The sequence below is a fragment of the Lissotriton helveticus genome, chromosome 12, assembly GCF_964261635.1.
Source record: "Lissotriton helveticus chromosome 12, aLisHel1.1, whole genome shotgun sequence".
Classification (NCBI taxonomy): Eukaryota; Metazoa; Chordata; class Amphibia; order Caudata; family Salamandridae; genus Lissotriton; species Lissotriton helveticus.
In genome coordinates, this window is record NC_136073.1 from 527,061,248 (window position 1) to 527,080,310 (window position 19,063).

Here is a 19,063-nt window from a genome sequence, read left to right on the forward strand (position 1 = left end):
TTGTAAAGAAATAGAATCACAGGGGCAGGGGGAGAGATTTGTGGACCAATCATTTTGGGAAGGGAAGGAAATCATACGATGAAACATGTTGAACCTAAAACGGGTCAGCAAAAATTTACCATGTTGATTTAAATTATACTGCAGGTATGGTTAGATAGTAGGAACAAGTTGTATTAGCAAACATTGCTGTACAGAAGGTTTTCCTATTTCGTTTAACAAACGCATTTGGGACAGGTGCGACAAACATACTGTTTTTAGTTATTTTTTTGAGAGGTCCAATACTGATGGAGGGTCATCAAAGAATCTTGCAAATCCAATGTCAGTAAGGAATGATTTGACATAGACCAGCCACCTGATCTTCCCCATATTTTCAAGTTTCATGCAGTCTTGGACAATTGTTCTCGTGAGGTGACATTGTTCCGTTGCCCAAATCCTTCGCCACAGCATAACTGGTTGGATTTTAATGATGTCCGAAATGTAATCCAAACAAAGTTCAAGATGACAACCATATGTTGTGGTACTTTTTGGGACTGCCAACAAAAACCTTAAAAATGAGTTTTCAACTTTTTGGAGCTGGTCTACGTTCGCCCCGCCCCAGACCCCTGCTCCATAAATTGCAATACCAAGACATTTTGCATTAAGTTATTTTGAGCATTTCAGTCGGGGGTCTCTTGCCCAACCGGATTGCAAAAGCCTTCAGTGCACCAACGGCCCTTAAAAAAGCCAATTTACGGGAATTAAGGGCTTCCCTCCATTTAAAAGCCTCATCAATTAAAATCCCTAGATAGGGATAGCTTTCCGTTCTTTCTAGGGGGGATTTGTCCACATAAATTGTCTTGGGTTTTTTGCGCTTTATGCCAGCGTGCATCACATACGTCTTTTTTATATTTACTCTAAGATTCAAGCTGGCCATAAACGAGCAATACTTGTTCAAAACCCGCTGGAGCTGGACTGGGGTTCTGGCAAGGATCACCGCGTCGTCGGCGTATAGTAAGGCTGGTATCTGCCGACGACCGGCTGTTGGAAGATCTTCTGCACCCTCTAGCATAGTAACCTCTAACCCATTAGTGTAGAGGGTAAATAGGAAAGGGGCCAGCACACACCCTTGTCTGACCCCCTTCTCAATCAAAAATCTATCAGTTAGTTGGCCTCCAGTCCCAAATCTCACTCTTCCCGTTGCCCCTGAATATAGTTCTCGAAGGAAATTGACTACTGAAATGTCAATTCCCATTTGCAGCATGATTGTCCACAGCCTTGAGTGGACAACGCAGTCAAACGCCGCTGTTAAATCCACATATACCATATGTAGAGAAGTGCCTTTTGCCTCTACATACTTTCCGGCCAATAGTGTCAAATTTAAGGCCTGGTCCACCGTACTCAATCCTGCCCTAAACCCGTATTGCAGATCAGAGATTGCCTCGTGGTCGTTCGTCCACTCCTGGAGACGGTCGAGAAGAATGCGCCCAGCCATCTTCCTGAGCGAATCCAGGAGTGAGATGGGACGATAACAGGCGGGACTGTCTCTGTCACCCTTTTTAAAGATGGGAACCAGTATAGAGGACGACCAAGAGTCGATCAGGCCAACCTCTTTGGCCGCATTCAATACATTAGTGAGTAACGGGGACCACAGGTCTGGATTATGTTTGAAAAGGTCCACAGGGACCGAGTCCGGTCCTGGTGCCTTTCCGGATTTGGCAGTTTTTATTGCCTTCTCTATCTCATTTAGTGTGAAATGGAGGGCTAGTGGATATTTCACTGGAATCAGAGATTCTAGATGTTCTGTTTCAGGGAGTTCTTTCCCACTAAAAACCTCAGAGAAGTGTTGCACCCATTCTCCTGCATCGATAGCGACGTCTAGAGATGGTGCATCTACTTTGCCTGTTAGGAAAGGAGATTTCACTATCTGCCAGAAGGCTGTGCTATCCTTTAGGATACTGCTTTTCTGTAGTTGGGCCCATAGGTTAGCTTGTAGTTCCTTTTTCCTGGTTCGCAATGCGAGCGCATAGACCTCCCTTAGTTTTGTGATCTCCTCTTTGTCTCTTTCTATTTTGGCTAGAGCCTTCTTTAAGTTGGTATGAGCTTTCGTACATTCTGTACTAAACCATCCCTTTCTAGTGCTCTTATTTTGCTTACAGTCTCTAGATAGTTCTTTTCCAATGTTTTCAACAATGTCACTATAACTGGCCAAAATCTCAATTGAGGTTGTAGAGGGATCTAGACATCTTTCCATCGCGCTTCTACTTGATTTTACTATTTTGGTGATTATGGCTTCCTGATCTAATTTGGCCCATTTTAGTGTAAAACCGTTTACCCTATCCAATGTTAATGTCTGTTGATGTAGCAAGCTTAACTGGGCCATATCTCCTCTATTCTGTGATTTAGATTCCTGGAGTGTCATGCTAATGGGGGAATGGTCACTGAGTACATTATTAAGTACTTCAAAGGTCTTGATACTTGCAGCTTTGTTGGTGGACACTAGAACATAGTCTATCAGGCTTTTAAGGCCCCTGCCGTGAAAGGTTGGCATACATTCGGTTACAGGTGTTTTTAATTTATTGGCGAACCCCATATCCAGATCGACCATCATCGTCTGCATGTTATTACCCTCAGGTGTATGTGTGAAATGGGTTAGACAATTTCCATCTTCATCAATGATCCCGCAGTTAGGGGTATCGCTCTTGTCACATAAGTGCAGGTTAAAATCTCCTCCCCAAACTACTGTGTGGGATTCTTTTGCATATTTTGTTGCAAGATCGTGTACCAGATGGGAAATCTCGCTTAGGACCATGGTTAACTCAGATGGAATAAAGTTATTATAAAAATTGATGATCGTATAGACCACTTGGCTACTTCTACGGAAAATAATAAGTTGGTAGCTCTGGTCTAGCTTTAACGGGATTATTTCGCAACAGGGCCAGAGGTTTGAGACATATGTTACTAGCCCTCCATTGCTCCTACCTGCATTAGATCTTACAGCTGCAGAAAAATATGTTTTGTAGCCCAGGAGATGAATAGGGTCGTTAAGCCAAGTTTCCTGGAGGCAAATTAGATTACTTAAATTTGCCAAGTAAAGGAAGCTATTTTCCGAGTGTTTAGAGGCTAACCCCGCCACATTCCAAAATAGTAACCTTAATTGAGAGTTGGAGCTTGTGGCAATTAATGCCCTACTCTGGATGCTATTTTCTCCAGAGCAACTTAGCTGTACTTCGCATTTCGATTTTAGAGTATTTCCCAGCGCCTGTAGGTTATTTTCTGTGGGAAGAACAATACCAGTGAAATCCTCGGGAGAGGCAGAGAGGTCGTGTGTTGGATCTGCCATGGTTGGATGAGCAGTTGAGTTCTTTAATCCAACTGATCTTTTAGCTGGTGTACGACATCCCTCATGCAAACAGTTATTTGTAGGGCTTTCTGGTGTGTTTATTATTGTATCTCCAGTATTTATTAGGCTAAGCATTTTATGCTCCCTTTGTGGTGAATGTCAATCGACCATCTCTAGACAGCTATAGCTGTTAAAGGTTGATATTCCACCCCAAGGTTCCCTTTGTGGTTGAGCTCTCCTGCCATTACTTTTCCAATCAGCCCAATCCCTACTTTCATGCCCCCATCCTCCCTGATTCCAACCCCTTTGTCCGTTATCTGGCTGGTTCCAGGACCAATTTGAGGACCAATTTGAGCCTTCAAGATAGTGGGGTTTCGGGGGGTAAAAGAAGAATAGACGCTTGGTGTTTATACCTCCATTCTTGTCCAGTGTATCCCAGGAGCAAATATGGTCCACTACCTGAGGATTTTCGAAATTAACTATAACACAATCACCTGGGATTGTTTTATGTTGATGTCCTATCCATGGAGCCCTTCGTGCTGTGATGATTCTGGTAACATAGTTTTGCGGGTTTGGTCTGTTGACATTCAACCAATGCCAAACTTTGTTTAGTAGGGACCAAGTTGGTTCCTCTGTGTCATAACTCAGTTCAGGCACCCCTGTCAGAATAACTACGAATGGGGTTGCTTCAGGGGGGAGGTTTATAGGCTTAGTCCATCCTTTCTTTATCCGGTCTCCCTGAGTATTATGTCTCTGTAAATGTTCATGGTGTGGGGTATTTGTTGGGAGTGACTTCGTAGGAATGTGGGTTGGGGGTGGGTTTTTCTGCAAATCTAAAACTTTCTTGGAGAGCTTTTGGGCGGACTTATTTATTGGAGTTGCAGGGCCCTTAGTCAAATTTTTGGCCATTTCTCCTGTCTTGGTAGTAGGAGTGTTACTTGTATTAGGGACATTTTTGGAAAGTTGTCCTGGCATAATGTTCACAGTTGTATTTTTTGGTCCTCCGGTATTTGCCAGCCCTAGGTTCTTTACATTTGTTGGATGTGGCTAATACTGCTATTTGCTTCTCTATGACTGCCAGGCTTCTTTGGATGGGCTGTAACTGATGTTTTATCAGTTCAGCTATCCGGGCCATCAGATGCAGATCTGACTCGCATGTTTTACAGCCTCCATCCAAATCAGAGCCTGGATCTTCCTTGTGAGCACTGTCATCTTTGCTATCATTCACACTGAGATCCACAACAGTAAGATGGGAATTAACTGCACTTTGGACTCATTAGAGATATAGTTTTTCTGCCTTTGCTCTTTTGTTTTGTTTCCCACTCTCTGATTCTTGGGACGAGGGATGTGTTGTAACTTACTTATTTTTGGAGCTTTAGTGTCTTTCTGATTATTTGTAGTTGTACTTTTCTGTTTCGAAATTGCTCCCTCCCTTAGTCCCCTTTGTTCGTTCTGATCAGGGTCGTGGTCCTCTAAAGGGGGACTCGAAAAAATATCGGGCATTTTTTCAAGCGCCTGAGTCAATTGCGAGTCCAACAATGACAAAGATGCGGACAAGTCAACCAGGTTTGGGATGCCATGGATGTCCGCGCGTGTTTCCGGAGCCGCTACCTTCTCCGGTTGAGTTAGAGGTGTTTGCGCTAGTATCAGGGGTCCCAACGACGATCGTCTTGCTTGTGCCAGGTCGTATGATACTCGCCGATCTAATAGTATTATACCCTGATCAATAGTTTGATTGGCTTTGGTGATGAATTGATCAATTGGACCCACGGTTTTAGCCATATTTTGGAGTGTTTTGCTTCTAGTACCTCTCGGCGACATTTATTGTGGGGCAAGGTGTTCCAGCAGTAATTGAAAGGCTGTAGGTGGCCAACTTTGATAACGTATATTTTAGGTTTTAATGATTGCCTATCTTAGCAAGATGGATATAATATCTATATCGATAACCCAGGCAGCATTAAGGAGTTACCTTGTATGAGCTGTTAGAGGGAGAGCCCAGTCCAGTCTCTTCCGGTCTGTGACGGGATAGGACGGGCCCGCCCTTGGCCCGGGCTTCGCCCGGCGTCCCGCGAGAAGGGGTTGGTGACGTTTTTAAGCGCCTCCTGGTGCTTACAGGTGACACGGATCCCCGCAAGGGCTGCTAGGTAATGTAGTCCGCACCTCGCTGGTCTCCTCTCGGCGGCCCCGCTCTAGATGGCAAAAGAGCGGCCGGGCAGCGGGAGACAGGCGGGCGGGTCCGTGGTAAGATCAGGAGGTCGGCAAAGGGTTCGTGGCGAACAGAATCCTCTGGCAGCAACAAGGGCTAGAAAAGTTCCCCCACTCGATGGGGCTGGTGACGTTTTTAAGCGCCTCCTGGCGCTTACAGGTGACACGGATCCCCGCAAGGGCTGCTGGGTAATGTAGTCCGCCCCTCGCCGGTCTTCTCTCGGCGGCCCCGCTCTAGATGGCAAAAGAGCGGCCGGGCAGCGGGAGACAGGCGGGCGGGTTCGTGGTAAGATCAGGAGGTCGGCAAAGGGTTCGTGGCAAACAGAATCCTCTGACAGCAACAAGGGTTAGAAAAGTTCCCCCACTCGATGGGGATGGTGACGTTTTTAAGCACCTCCTGGCGCTTACAGGTGACACCGATCCCCGCAAGGGCTGCTGGGTAATGTAGTCCGCCCCTCGCCGGTCTCCTCTCGGCGGCCCCGCTCTAGATGGCAAAAGAGCGGCCGGGCAGCGGGAGACAGGCGGGTGGGTCCGTGGTAAGATCAGGAGGTCGGCAAAGGGTTCGTGGTGAACAGAATCCTCTGGCAGCAACAAGGGCTAGAAAAGTTCCCCCACTCGATGGGGCTGGTGACGTTTTTAAGCGCCTCCTGGCGCTTACAGGTGACACGGATCCCCGCAAGGGCTGCTGGGTAATGTAGTCCGCCCCTCGCCGGTCTCCTCTCGGCGGCCCCGCTCTAGATGGCAAAAGAGCGGCCGGGCAGCGGGAGACAGACGGGCGGGTCCGTGGTAAGATCAGGAGGTAGGCAAAGGGTTCGTGGCGAACAGAATCCTCTGGCAGCAACAAGGGCTAGAAAAGTTCTTTAGTTTTTATTTAATTTAGTAGTACTGCAAGTGTGCTATAAAATGCTATTCACAAGCCAATGTGCAGAGGTCTACGTCTCCGCCTCTCCTATCTTTCATGTGTGGAAAGTTCTGCTGTGACTGAAAAGATCTCCACAGACATAGGTATATGTATTATTAGTAAATGTGGGAGCAGTGGGTAAATACCTGGAAAATGGGGAATATATATGAATAAAGGGAAGACGTTGAGGGAGGAAAAAGATTTACATATCTCATAGAGAGAGGTTTAGGGAGGGAGGAGCACCCACCCAGAAAAGAGTGAGCCCTCTGCTATTCACAAACTGCACTTCTAAAGTTATCCCAGACTAAAAGACCAAAATCATAATTGAAGATGCCCTACCTTAAAAAATTGAACAGTGTGACCCGGGGAGGTGGAGTTCCCTGGGGCAGCAGAGGCGGGGGGGGGGACACAGGAGCCTCCTTGCTTTAATATTAAATCTTATCCCAAGGAGGTGGCAGACTGTGGGGCTCGCAAGGGTCCCTTGCATCATTATTTAAATATGCCCCGACCCAACGGGGGCCTAGAATAAAGAAAGCCTATGGCCTCTCCCGCATCCCCGGGGACCGCCACCTCCCAAGGCCTAGATTTAATATTAAAGCCAGGGGACTCCTGTGCCCCCCCTGCCTCCCTGGGGTACACTGTTTATTTTTTTTAAGGTAATGGGGGGGGAGGCTGTAGGACATCCCCTACTGTCTGGAGACTGTCACCTCCCTGGGCACATACTTTATTTTTTTTAAACGGGGAGGACCTATGGCCTCCCCCGCAGCCCCGAGGACTGCCACCTCCTCGGGCACAAACAGAATAATTAATGGGGTCTGTTGTGGCCCCGGGAACCACCATCTCCCCTGGGCAAATTTCAAGAAAAGGCCCCCCTCTAGGAGCCCTACATGGCCCTGGGGACTGTCACCCAGCAGGGCCGGCACCAGCAATCTTCTGGGCACCAACCCCTAGGACATTACAGTTTACTATGGTGCTTGCGCCAAGCCATAGCAAACCTGCTCTGCTTTCAGCAAGCGAGCGCAGAAAATGATCTTGTTTGCTGAAAGCAGAGCATGTCTGTTTTTCTGCCCGCTGTGAAGTGAGCAGGGAAACAGACATTGCTTTGGGATCCAGGGAGCTGCATGTTAGCTTAGGCTAACTTATAATTGCACTGAGATCTATTCAATAATGTTTTTCATACCATCCACAGACTCCAATGTGAGATTATGCCCAAATGGGCTGATGATACATATTGGCATCGCATGCAGAATACGTACGATATGCTTTTGTTCCAGAGGTTTTAACCTGACAATACTGAGTAAAGTATACCAATGGCTCTAAAATGTCAAAACAGTGATCTTTTCCCTACAATATTCAAAATAATTTGCTCACCATTCCTCAATCTGTCCCCAACTGGAGAGTCTCCATTACACATAGATAAAACGTTCTTTGCTGAAACATGCTGAACATCATTCTACATAAACATAATTTGTTACTCCAAAACTTCACTAGATGGCTAAGAACAAATAGGAGGATGCCTCAAAATACCAAACAGTCACAGGTGTGGAATATGCTACTTACCAGTATGCATCTGTTCTTGGCATAGAGGGCTGCAGAGTGGTACATTTATGAATAGATCGCCATCTGGTGTTGGGCTCGGATGATTGCACTTTGTTTTTCTTCTGGAGAAGTCTTTGTCGTCATAGATGACTCCTCCTCTCGGTGTTAGTGCGCATGGGCATCGGCTCCATCCTTAGATTGTTTTGCCATAGTAGGGTTAGATGGAGTAGTGTAGTATAGTACATAAAGATATGCCCATGTAAGTGTATCTAAATAAGATAATGTTGGGACAGACACAGGTTTCCGGGGAGGCTGGGAGGGCATGTACCACTCTGCAGCCCTCTATGCCAAGAACAGATGCATACTGGTAAGTAGCATATTCCGTTCGAGGCATATGGGCTGCAGATGGTACATTTATGAATAGATTGTAAAGCAGTTACCTCCCTAGCGGTGGTCACCAGTGTCTGTCGCAACTGTTTGAAATAAAGTTTTTAATACAGCTTGGCCCACTCTGGCTTGTTGTGCAGCCTGTACATCAACACAGTAGTGTTTTGTGAATGTATGTGGTGTAGACCAAGTTGCTGCTCTACATATGTCATCTAGGGGAATGTTCCCTAAGAATGCCATAGATGCTCCTAGTTTTCGTGTAGAATGAGCTCTAGGAGGAACAGTTAATGTTCTCTTTGCTTTAATGTAACATATTTGTATACATCTTACAATCCATCTAGCGATGCCTGCTTTAGAGATAGGATTGCCCTTATGTGTTGGGGAAAATGCTACAAATAGTTGTTTAGTTTTCCTGAAGTTTTGTGTTCTTTCTATGTAGTACAAAATGGCTCTTTTGACATCTAGTGTATGTAAAGCCCTTTCTGCCACCGTCTGTGGCTTTGGAAAGAAGACTGGTAATTGCACTGGCTGATTGATGTGGAATGCTGAAATTACTTTAGGCAAGAACTTTGGGTTTGTTCTAAGAACCACTTTATTCTGGTGTAACTGTAGGAATGGTTCTTGTATTGTCAATGCCTGTAATTCACTTACTCTCCTGAGTGAGGTAATGGCTATAAGGAAAGCCACCTTCCATGTAAGGAATTGTATTTCGCACCTATGCATAGGTTCGAAGGGTGGCCCCATTAGTCTGGTGAGTACTACGTTGAGGTTCCAGACTGGGGAAGGTGGTAATCTTGGTGGAATGACTCTTTTAAGGCCTTCCATGAATGCCTTTATCGCTGGTACTCTAAACAGTGATATGTGTTGCCTGTTTTGTAGGTACGCTGCTATAGCTGCTAGATGTACTCTGATAGATGTGTACGCTAGATTACATTGCTGTAAGTGTAATAAGTAGCAAATAATCTCCTTTGTTGATACGTCCAGAGGGTTGATATTGTTATTAGTACAGTGTATAGCAAACCTCTTCCACTTAGCTGCATAACATGCTCTGGTGGTTGGACGTCTCGCTTGTTTAATTATCTCCATGCAATTTGGGGGTAGATCTAAGTGCCCAAATTCTAGGATTTCAGGAGCCAGATCGCTAAGTTCAATTGAGTTGGATCTGGGTGCATTATTTCTCCATGGTTCTGTGTAAGATGCATGGGTAGAATTCGTAACTTTTGATGTGGCACTTGTGAGAGTTGCAGGAGCGTGGTGAACCACGGCTGTCTTGCCCACGTGGGTGCTACTAGTATCATGGTCATTGAATGTTGTTGAAGCTTCCTGACCACTAATGGAATTAGTGGGAGAGGGGGAAAAGCGTATGCAAATTTGTTGGACCAATTTATCCATAACGCATTGCCTTGCGACAGGTGATGTGGATACCTGGACGCGAAGCTTTGGCATTTTGCGTTCTGATGAGTGGCAAAGAGGTCTATCTCTGGTTGTCCCCATCTTTGGAAGAATGGCTGCAGTATTTGGTGGTGCAGTTCCCATTCGTGTATTTGTTCCGACTGTCTGCTTAAGATGTCTGCTATCTGGTTTTGGACTCCTGGTAGGTGTTCGGCTAACAGATAGATGTTTTGAGGAATGGCCCATCTCCAAATTTCCTGTGCTAGTCTGGATAGTTGGAGAGAGTGTGTCCCCCCCTGTTTTTGAATATAATACATTGCTGTCATGTTGTCTGTTCTGATCAGGACTGCTTTGTTGGTAACATGTATCTGGAAGGCTTTCAATGCTAGAAACACTGCTAGTAGTTCTAGATGATTGATGTGCAGTGTTCTTTCCTGCACACTCCACCTTCCTTGTACTGTGTATTTGTCCATATGTGCTCCCCATCCGGTGAGCGATGCGTCTGCTGTTATTGTCACCTGTGGAATTGGTTCTAGGAACGACCGCCCCTTGGTAATGTTTGTTATGTTCCACCACTTCAGAGAGCGGTGTGTGCGGTCGTCTACCAACACCAGATCTGTAATCTGCCCTTGAGCCTGATTCCACTGTGTCGCTAAGCATTCTTGTAGCGGACGCATTTGTAGTTTGGCATATGGTATTAGCAGTATGCAGGATGACATCATGCCTAATAGCTGCATGAACACTCTTGCTGTTAGTGAGTGTTGTGGCTGAAATCTTTGAATGATTGTAAGCATTGTTTGGATCCTGACTGGGTTGGGGTACACTTTGGCTTTTTCTGTGTCTATAGTAGCCCCCAGATATTGTTGAACCTTGTTTGGTTGTAGGTGTGACTTTGTGTAGTTCACCGTGAACCCTAGCTGGTGTAGTAGCTGAATTGTCTTTTGTGTGTTTTGAAGACATTCCTCTTGTGACCTGGCCTTTATTAGCCAGTCGTCCAAGTATGGGAAGACATGAATTTGTTGTCTTCTTAGGTGAGCTGCTACCACTGCCAGGCATTTTGTGAACACCCTTGGTGCCGTTGTGACACCAAACGGAAGGACTTTGAACTGATAATGTTGTCCTTCTACCACAAACCTGAGGTATTTCCTGTGGGCTTTGTGAATAGGGATATGAAAGTAAGCGTCTTTTAGATCCAGTGTAGAAAGAAAGTCCCCTTTCTTCAGTAAAGGAAGTACTTGTTGGAGCGTGACCATGTGGAAATGTTCCGAATTTATGTATGCGTTGAGAGGTCTTAGGTCCAGTATTGGCCTTAGAGACCCGTCCTTTTTGGGAATTAGGAAGTATAGGGAGTATACTCCTGTTCCTTGTTGGTGCTGTGGAACCTTCTCTATGGCATGCTCTTCTAGCAGTGATAGTACTTCTTGTTTTAACAGTGCCAGGTGATCTTGTTTCATTGGACGCTGTTTGGGGGGGATGTTTGGTGGGGTAGCTGTGAGTTCTAGGCAATAACCATGTTGGATAATTTGTCTTACCCACCTGTCTGATGTGATGTTTTCCCAGACAGGTAGGAACTGTGATAGGCGTCCCCCGACCGGTGTTATATGGTCTGGGGGGAGCTGTATGAAGTCACTGTTTTGGGGTTGGAGAGTTGCGGTTGTTGTTGTTTCCGCGACCTCTACCCTTGTTGTTGTTACCCCTGTAGCCACCCCTATAATTACCTCTGGGTGATGTAGGTGTAAAAGAGGTTTGCTGCTGGCTTGTACCTGTATTTTTGGATCCTCCTCTATAGGTGGATCTACGAAAGGAACCTCTTTGTGTCGGCTGTTGCAATGCTCCCATTGATTTAGCCGTTTCGGTATCCTTCTTCATCTTTTCTAGGGCCTCATCTGTCCCTGTGCCGAAAAGTGTTTTCCCATCAAAAGGTTGGTTCAGTAACGATGTTTGTACCTCTTGTTTGAACCCTGATACTCTGAGCCATGCATGTCTCCTTAACATGATGCTTGTGTTTGTAGACCTTGCTGCAGTTTCTGCCGCGTCTAGGGCGCACTTTATCGAAGTGTTAGTAATTAACTTCCCTTCTTGTATGAGTTGATCTGCCCTCTTCTGATGTTCTTTAGGGAGATGTGTGATGAGTTTTTCTAACTCATCATAATGCGCTCTGTCATACCTTGCAAGTAGTGCTTGCGTATTAGCTATGCGCCAACTGTTTGCCGCTTGAGATGCTACTCTCTTGCCAGAGGCATCTATTAGTTTAGACTCTTTGTCAGGAGGTGGAGCTTCTCCTGTAGATAAAGAGTTTGCTCTCTTACGAGCGTTTGTGACCACTAGTGAGTCTAGAGGAATTTGCCCTTTAATGTATATTGGGTCTTTTGGAGCTGCCCTATATTTTTTATCGATTCTTGGGTTCAATACCCTAGCCCTCACTGGGTCTTTGAATATCTCTGATGTATGACTGAGAAGGCCCTTAAGCATTGGTAGTGTTCCTGATGTTCTTTGTGCAGTAGGTAGTGTTTCTAATAAGAAATCCTGTATTTGAGGTTCTGCATGTAGTTCTACCTTATGATATGTTGCTGCTCTATTAATGAGTTGTGCAAACCCAGTATTGTCATCAGGAGGTGAAGGTTTTGAGGGATACAATTCAGGGTCGGTATCATTATCTGACCCTACATTATACTCTTCCCATGGGTCTGCCTCCTCTGGGATTGTGTCTTCATCATCCCCAGGATGTTCCCCCTCCCCTGTGTCACTCTCTACATCTGTTGTAGGTGTAGATGGTCGTGTGGGAGGAATATTTGGCCTATTGTGAGGAAGAAGAGAAGATGGTGTGTGTCTAGGTTTGGGAGAAGAGGGAGGAGTTGTATTCGTCCCCATTGTTCTCTTCTTCGGATGAGTCTTGTCGTCCGAATGTTCATTCTTCCTCTTTTTAGGTAGCTCTGTGACTACCTTGCCAGTCTTTGGGTCAATAAACAGAGTCTTTTGTTTAGGATCAGTCCCGTGTTCCTGTGTCGGTACCGCAGTTTTAGGGTCCGAAAGGTGTTTTTTCTTTTGAATGTCCATTTGTATTTTCGGTGCCGAGATTTTATTCGGATCTGATTTCTTCGGTATCGAAGATGTCCCCGGTGTCGAGGGTGTTTTCGACGCCGAAGCGTGCTTCGGTGTCGACATGGACTGCTTCGACTTCGAGCTTTCCTTGACTTGGTGCTTCGGTGTCGATGTGGTCCGTTTATCGGAACCGGAACCACTATGATGGGAGACCGAGTGTTTCGGTTTCTGTTTCGTTGCCGGGCTCGAAGGCGGGGCGTTGGAAACTTTTTTCGGTTGTCTGACCGGGCTCGAAGGCGGGGTCGATACCGTGGGGGGTCTGTTTTTTGGTAAAGGGACGTCATCACTCACGGTTTGTTGGACGTCGATTTCCTCGACGTCAGACTCGTCCGCTTCAGACCCCGCCTCGTCGGCCTCTTCTTCCTCCTCTTCTGGGTGCTGGTCCTCGAACAGCTCCGGGATTGCTTGTGACTGCATTCTCGATACCTCGTGTCTTCGGGCTCGACGGTTTCTAATCGTCGACTTTGAAGAGAACGCTGCACAGGCCTCACAGTCCCTGGATTCGTGTTCAGGGGACAAGCAGAGGTTGCACACCTCGTGTAGGTCCTTGTGTGGGAACTTAGCACCACACGTTGGACATTTTTTGAATGGAGTCCTTTCCATGGACCCCGGGCTGGACTACGTCGAGTTTCTCGTAGTCGTCGTCCTTCGAACCGCGTCGGTATGGAGTAAAGTCGCGTTCGATAACGATACCGTCAATTTGGAAAGGAATACGCGCCGGTTATAACCTTCTTTGTTGAAGTCGGTCCGGAGCGCTTCGATCCTCATCCGAACCCGATGGCGGAAAAAAACAATCTAAGGATGGAGCCGATGCCCATGCGCACTAACACCGAGAGGAGGAGTCATCTATGACGACAAAGACTTCTCCAGAAGAAAAACAAAGTGCAATCATCCGAGCCCAACACCAGATGGCGATCTATTCATAAATGTACCATCTGCAGCCCATATGCCTCGAACACATAAAGTTCTTCTTCATTAGTTAATCCTTGGGCTATCTTAATATTCTTATTGAATATGTATATCAACTTTAGTCTTCTAAGCTGTTGTTCCCTATTACCACCTCTTATATTGGGAGGTACCAAATCAATCACAAATAAGCAAACTTGGACAAATCTGCATCGTGCACTTCCTTGAAGTGTCAGGCTTCAGGGTACCTTTGGTCTCTATTCTGAAATGCCCATATGTGTTGGATAATTATTTTATGCACTTTCAAAATTGTGCTGCCTACATACATCTTTGGGCATGTACACTTGAGGACATACACTGCAAACTCACTTTTACAATTCAATGCTGCTCTGATTTTGTAACGTTTGCTAGTCAGTGGAGACACTACTTCTTCTGTGTTTACCGCATATCTGCAGGCCATACATATAAACAGTGTTTGAACTTGGGACACCTTCAACCAGTTTTCTTGGGCCTGCATTTCGGGACTAGTGACTACCAACTCCTGTTGCATTGATTTAGCACAACGAAAAGTCATTAGTGGCCTAGATGATAATGTATGTCCTATAGTGGGAGCACATTTAAAAAGATGCCAATGCCTGGAGAAAATTCTCCTAATCTTTTGATGTTTTATTTACTGTACCCCATGATCATTCTCAGCTTTTGTTGATTTTCACTCAAGTTTCTCTTTGAAGTTTCACATCTCTGAAAAAGGAACTTTTCAGGGTCCTTTTGATTGACCTTGTTTATGGCATTATCAACTACTGCACTGATATAGCCCCACACTAAAAACCTGACCTTAAGTTCTTCTTGCACCTCCCATAGCAACTTTTTATCGCTACAATTCTGCATTGTTCTTTGGTTCCCTATATAGGGGATACTGAACTTAAGTTTGTTAGGGTGAAAGCTATGTGCATGTAAGGAATTACCCACAGTTGGTTTCCTATATGTTTTAGTGTGGATTATGCCACTTCTAACAAACACTGTTAAATCCAAAAAATGAACCTCACTCTTACTGATAGTAGTGGTAAATTGCAAATTCAAATGATTGTTATGGAGCCTTTCATTAAAATGGTTCACTGTCACTTCTGTCCCCCTCCAAATGACAAAGAGATCGTCAATAAAACATGTCCAAAGGACCAAGTTTTCTGACCATTCCACAGCAAAATTATTAGCGAGCACCTGCTCCGCTCACCAACCCATACGCAAATTAGCACTACTGGGGATGGAGCAGGTGGCCATAGCTGTTCCCCTCTTTTGTCTGTAAATTACCTTGTCAAAAAGTTAAACGCCAATGAATCATAGACAATATCATTTTGGAATGTTGTAAAAGGCCTATTGGTCTACTGCCCAAAAAATAATCAATGACTCTCAGGCCATCATTGTGGGAAATACTTGTGTAAAGCGATGTAATGTCCATTCTGATTAGAACATAAGAATCCTCCAAGCTAACATCAAAAATTCTTCTCAAAAAATCCCCAGTGTCCTGTATATAGGAGGATAGATTTTGTACATATTGCGGCAGAAAGAAATGAATACATGTTGATATATTCTTAAACACTTCCCCAATAGCCAATATAATTGACCTCCCTGGGGTGGTGCTGATGTTTTTGTGAATTTTGGTATGAGATATAACACAGGTGTGGTCGGACATTCCACTTTTAAAAAATGATACTCTTCTTGGGAAATTAGACCCAACCCACACCAACATGTCAACACTGCGTTAAAGATACCCTCACACCCATTATCTGAGCCTTAGTTGGCGTACAATAACACTTGATGTTACTTAGCTGCCGCAGAGTCTCAGCTTTATACATGGGGTGTGGCCAGAGGACAATGTTCCCTCCCTTATCAGACTGTCTGGCCACCACCTCTCATCTGCTATGCAATTTATCCATAAGCTTATTATATTTAACAATATGATTATCTTGTGATCTTTCTCCATGGATAACTACTTCCTGATGTAGGTTTTTTAGATCTTGAATCACCAATTCAGAAAAGATATCAATGGAGTCTCTCTGCAGCATAGGTATAAATACAGACTTGGATTTGAAAAGTGTTGGGTTGCTGCCATATTATCCAAACCTTGTGCATCGAATATCTCTTGCTCAGCTGATACTTGATTATGTCCAAGAAATTCTTGCTCTAATTGGTCATGTTGAATCATGATTGATGTGTCTCACAATTAAATATTAGAGGTCCACACAATGCTTCTTTCCACAGATATTCCCAACATCGGCTGATTATTCAAAAAATCTTTGCGCAACTTCATTTTTCTGATATATTTAAACAGATCTATCCTTGTTTTACCCTAACGAAATTTCATGGCACACAAAATGATAGACCCAATGATAATACCCCTTTTTCATCATGGGGAAGTTTGAGACCCGAAATATATATCTTACATAAGAACCTGTTCTGCTAGCTACTACCCAGATTTGGCTACAAAGAAAACTAAGTCACTTTCAATAATACAACAGAATAAATGGTCTATTAACAAACTTTAATATAACAAAAACTTGTCATTTGGGCATTCCAAACTGAGTTATGCATGGATGTTGGAAAGCAAAAACATACTGACACAAACACCTACCTTGGGCTAAAATTTGATTCAAAACTAAACTGGTCATTGCAAAAAGAGCAGATAAAAAAACAGCTTGATCAATTGCAATATCCCAAGCCATCATATGTTCCATGAAAAAATACAGAAGGGGCTGGTGGTCCTACACTTACTGTTTTAACAACCAAAGTAATTCATGTGGTTCTATATGGAGCAATTATCTTCAAAAACAAATATTAGATACCCTCAACTTGCTATCTCAAAACTTTACAGCGAGCTTTCAACTTACCACTGTCAACGCCGCACTGTTGAATATGATTAGAAAAGGGCATTACTCATCTACAAGCCGCAAACTTTAGCACTCTAATTAATAAACCCTGCAACTGCCATAATACTGTTACAAATAGCCTGAAAGTAATTATAAACAAAGATCTAAACCTAACAAAAAAAAAGAATCTTGGTAACAGACGACGAGTTCAAAAAGTAGTAATAAATTGTAACTTTTCATCAATATTGGCTCTTGCAATACTGAAGAAGTAGGCAAGGAAATCCTTAAACAAGAAAAATGTGATATCACCTTCCTTTCATGCTAACTTGGAGTATATAGTCAAATATAAAAATTTGAGTTACATTGAAAACTCATCTAAAAAATTACGGCAAGTCTATTTGGATTTGAACCCTGACTCACGGATAAAACAAGCAGTTCTTAGATTTAGATTGTTGTGTATTCCGTTACTACACTTCGAAGAATCTTTGACACACTATTCAAATATTGGTAAGAAGTTCTTCTGTGCCATGCCTTTATGGAAACAGATGAACACATTTTATGCCTTTGTTCATGTTTGATGGATATATGGAGAAAGTATTCAAAACAAGGACAGGTAAAGATGCCATGCTCTGTGTTTCGGGGTTCGTCAAACAAAATCATTGACTCAACAGTAAAATGTCAAACTACAGCAGATTCTTGTATACATACAAGAATAGATGAGACCAGCTGAACATAGGTAGTGTAAAAATGACCAAGAAGGCTATAGCCTTTTAAGGAATTGAAAAATGTGTTAATGTATCTATCATGCTCTTAATAATGTTACTCTGTTTGTGATTTCATATGATTGATTTCACGATAATTGTAATGGGCTTTACTTAACTTACATAATACATTATTTACCCACCTTCCTGCCCCTGACTTATGACCTTTATAGTTTAATGACAAGTCAGGACAACATTTTAATCAGAATTTCATTATTTCATATTTCTAGAGATTATTATTGGACTTGCTCAGTAATATTTTCATCTCGCACAGAAATGAATGATACATATGTTCTTTGATAATTTTGAATGATTTTGTATGTTCAAGGAGAGCAGCATTCTGGAAGTGCTATGCTAAATCTCTGACAGACTACAGTGTTTTAAAAACAGCCTCATGGTTGAATATGTTTAATCAACTGACTTTGTTTTTACATTTAGACTGGAAATTGCTATTATTTCTTTTCTCAGAATTGACATACAGTGTCCCATTTACCCAAGAAACAAAGTGCCATTCGATGTTACATCTTACCTTATAGGACTATTGGCAGCATCTGGGTCTTTAGCATGGACACGGCCAACGTAGGTGCCTGCCGCTGCATTTTCATCAACCTCCAGAGTGTAACTAGGTTGTAAGAACATGGGAGCTTCATCAAAGTCTTCTACTGCCACCTTGACAGTGGCAGTGTCTTTGAAGGGTCCTCTGCTGATGAACCGAGGATCAAGGTGAACATTGGATGCTTCCACCTTCATACTGTATGCCTTTTTGGTTTCAAAATCAAGGATCTGATTGAACAAAGAACAAAGAAGCAGTAAGAAAGAAGCACATTTTGAACAGCAGAATTTTTAAATAAGCATGGAATGTAGTATTGTATGGAAAATAATCAAAGACACTTTGCAAGCTTAGCCTCTGAAAAATAAAAAGTATGTTTTTCCTCTCAAATCCTGCTTGTGGAATATTGGATGTACCAAATATAGGCATCTTTGTTATTTATTTGTGGAAATTGAGTCTTCTGAAGCAATAGGAAAGACACTGTGGTATTTAACTGTAATCAAAGCACACAAGCAATCTCCAGTACTTTCCAAAATAATTTGTTATGTTATTCTTGATATTAATGATGTAATAGCTCAGTGAGAGAAGGACTCATGCCAAGATTTCTGTACAAGATGCAGGTAACATGTTCTAACTCTTGCCGGGTAGATTCAGCCATTAATTCTTCCGAGATTAATACACTGATCACAATAGACTTCAAGTAATGACAAGCACTGTATAAAAAACAAGTTATTATATAATTGTGGCATATCATTCTCATCTTAGTCTGATGTCCTGTGAAGAGATTTGACTTATGGAGAGCAAAGTTTCAAACAATAGCATCTACTATTTCCAGCACTATGTATATCACATTTAACAGTAATGGCCCTGATAAAAATGGGGTGCTGAATGTTAATCCCTGAATTGGTGCAGGTAATGTAATTCTGAGTTTTTTCAGTAAACTTTGCAAACCCACAATTTCCCAATGACAAATTTTGACAGGGCAACCATTCTGAAATGTATGGGTGAAAATGAGCCAACAACTGCAGAAACAGGTTTGGTAAGAGTCACATATAACCCTTACATTCGATGGCAAACTCCGAATCATAAGCAGTTCCAGTAACTGGTAAATATCCCACCACAGAGAATCTTTAAATG

At 43.5% G+C, this 19,063-nt stretch overlaps 1 protein-coding gene across 1 annotated transcript in view; it reads right to left on the reverse strand.

Moving 5' to 3' along the window:
* The window catches only part of CDH11 (cadherin 11), a 316,887-nt gene that overhangs the window by 20,572 nt on the left and 277,252 nt on the right, over positions 1 to 19,063 (reverse strand). Inside the window, exon 8 of the mRNA XM_078670443.1 lies at positions 17,906 to 18,159. Coding sequence (XP_078526569.1) covers positions 17,906 to 18,159 — 254 coding nt within the window. The remainder of the gene's footprint in view (positions 1 to 17,905; positions 18,160 to 19,063) is intronic.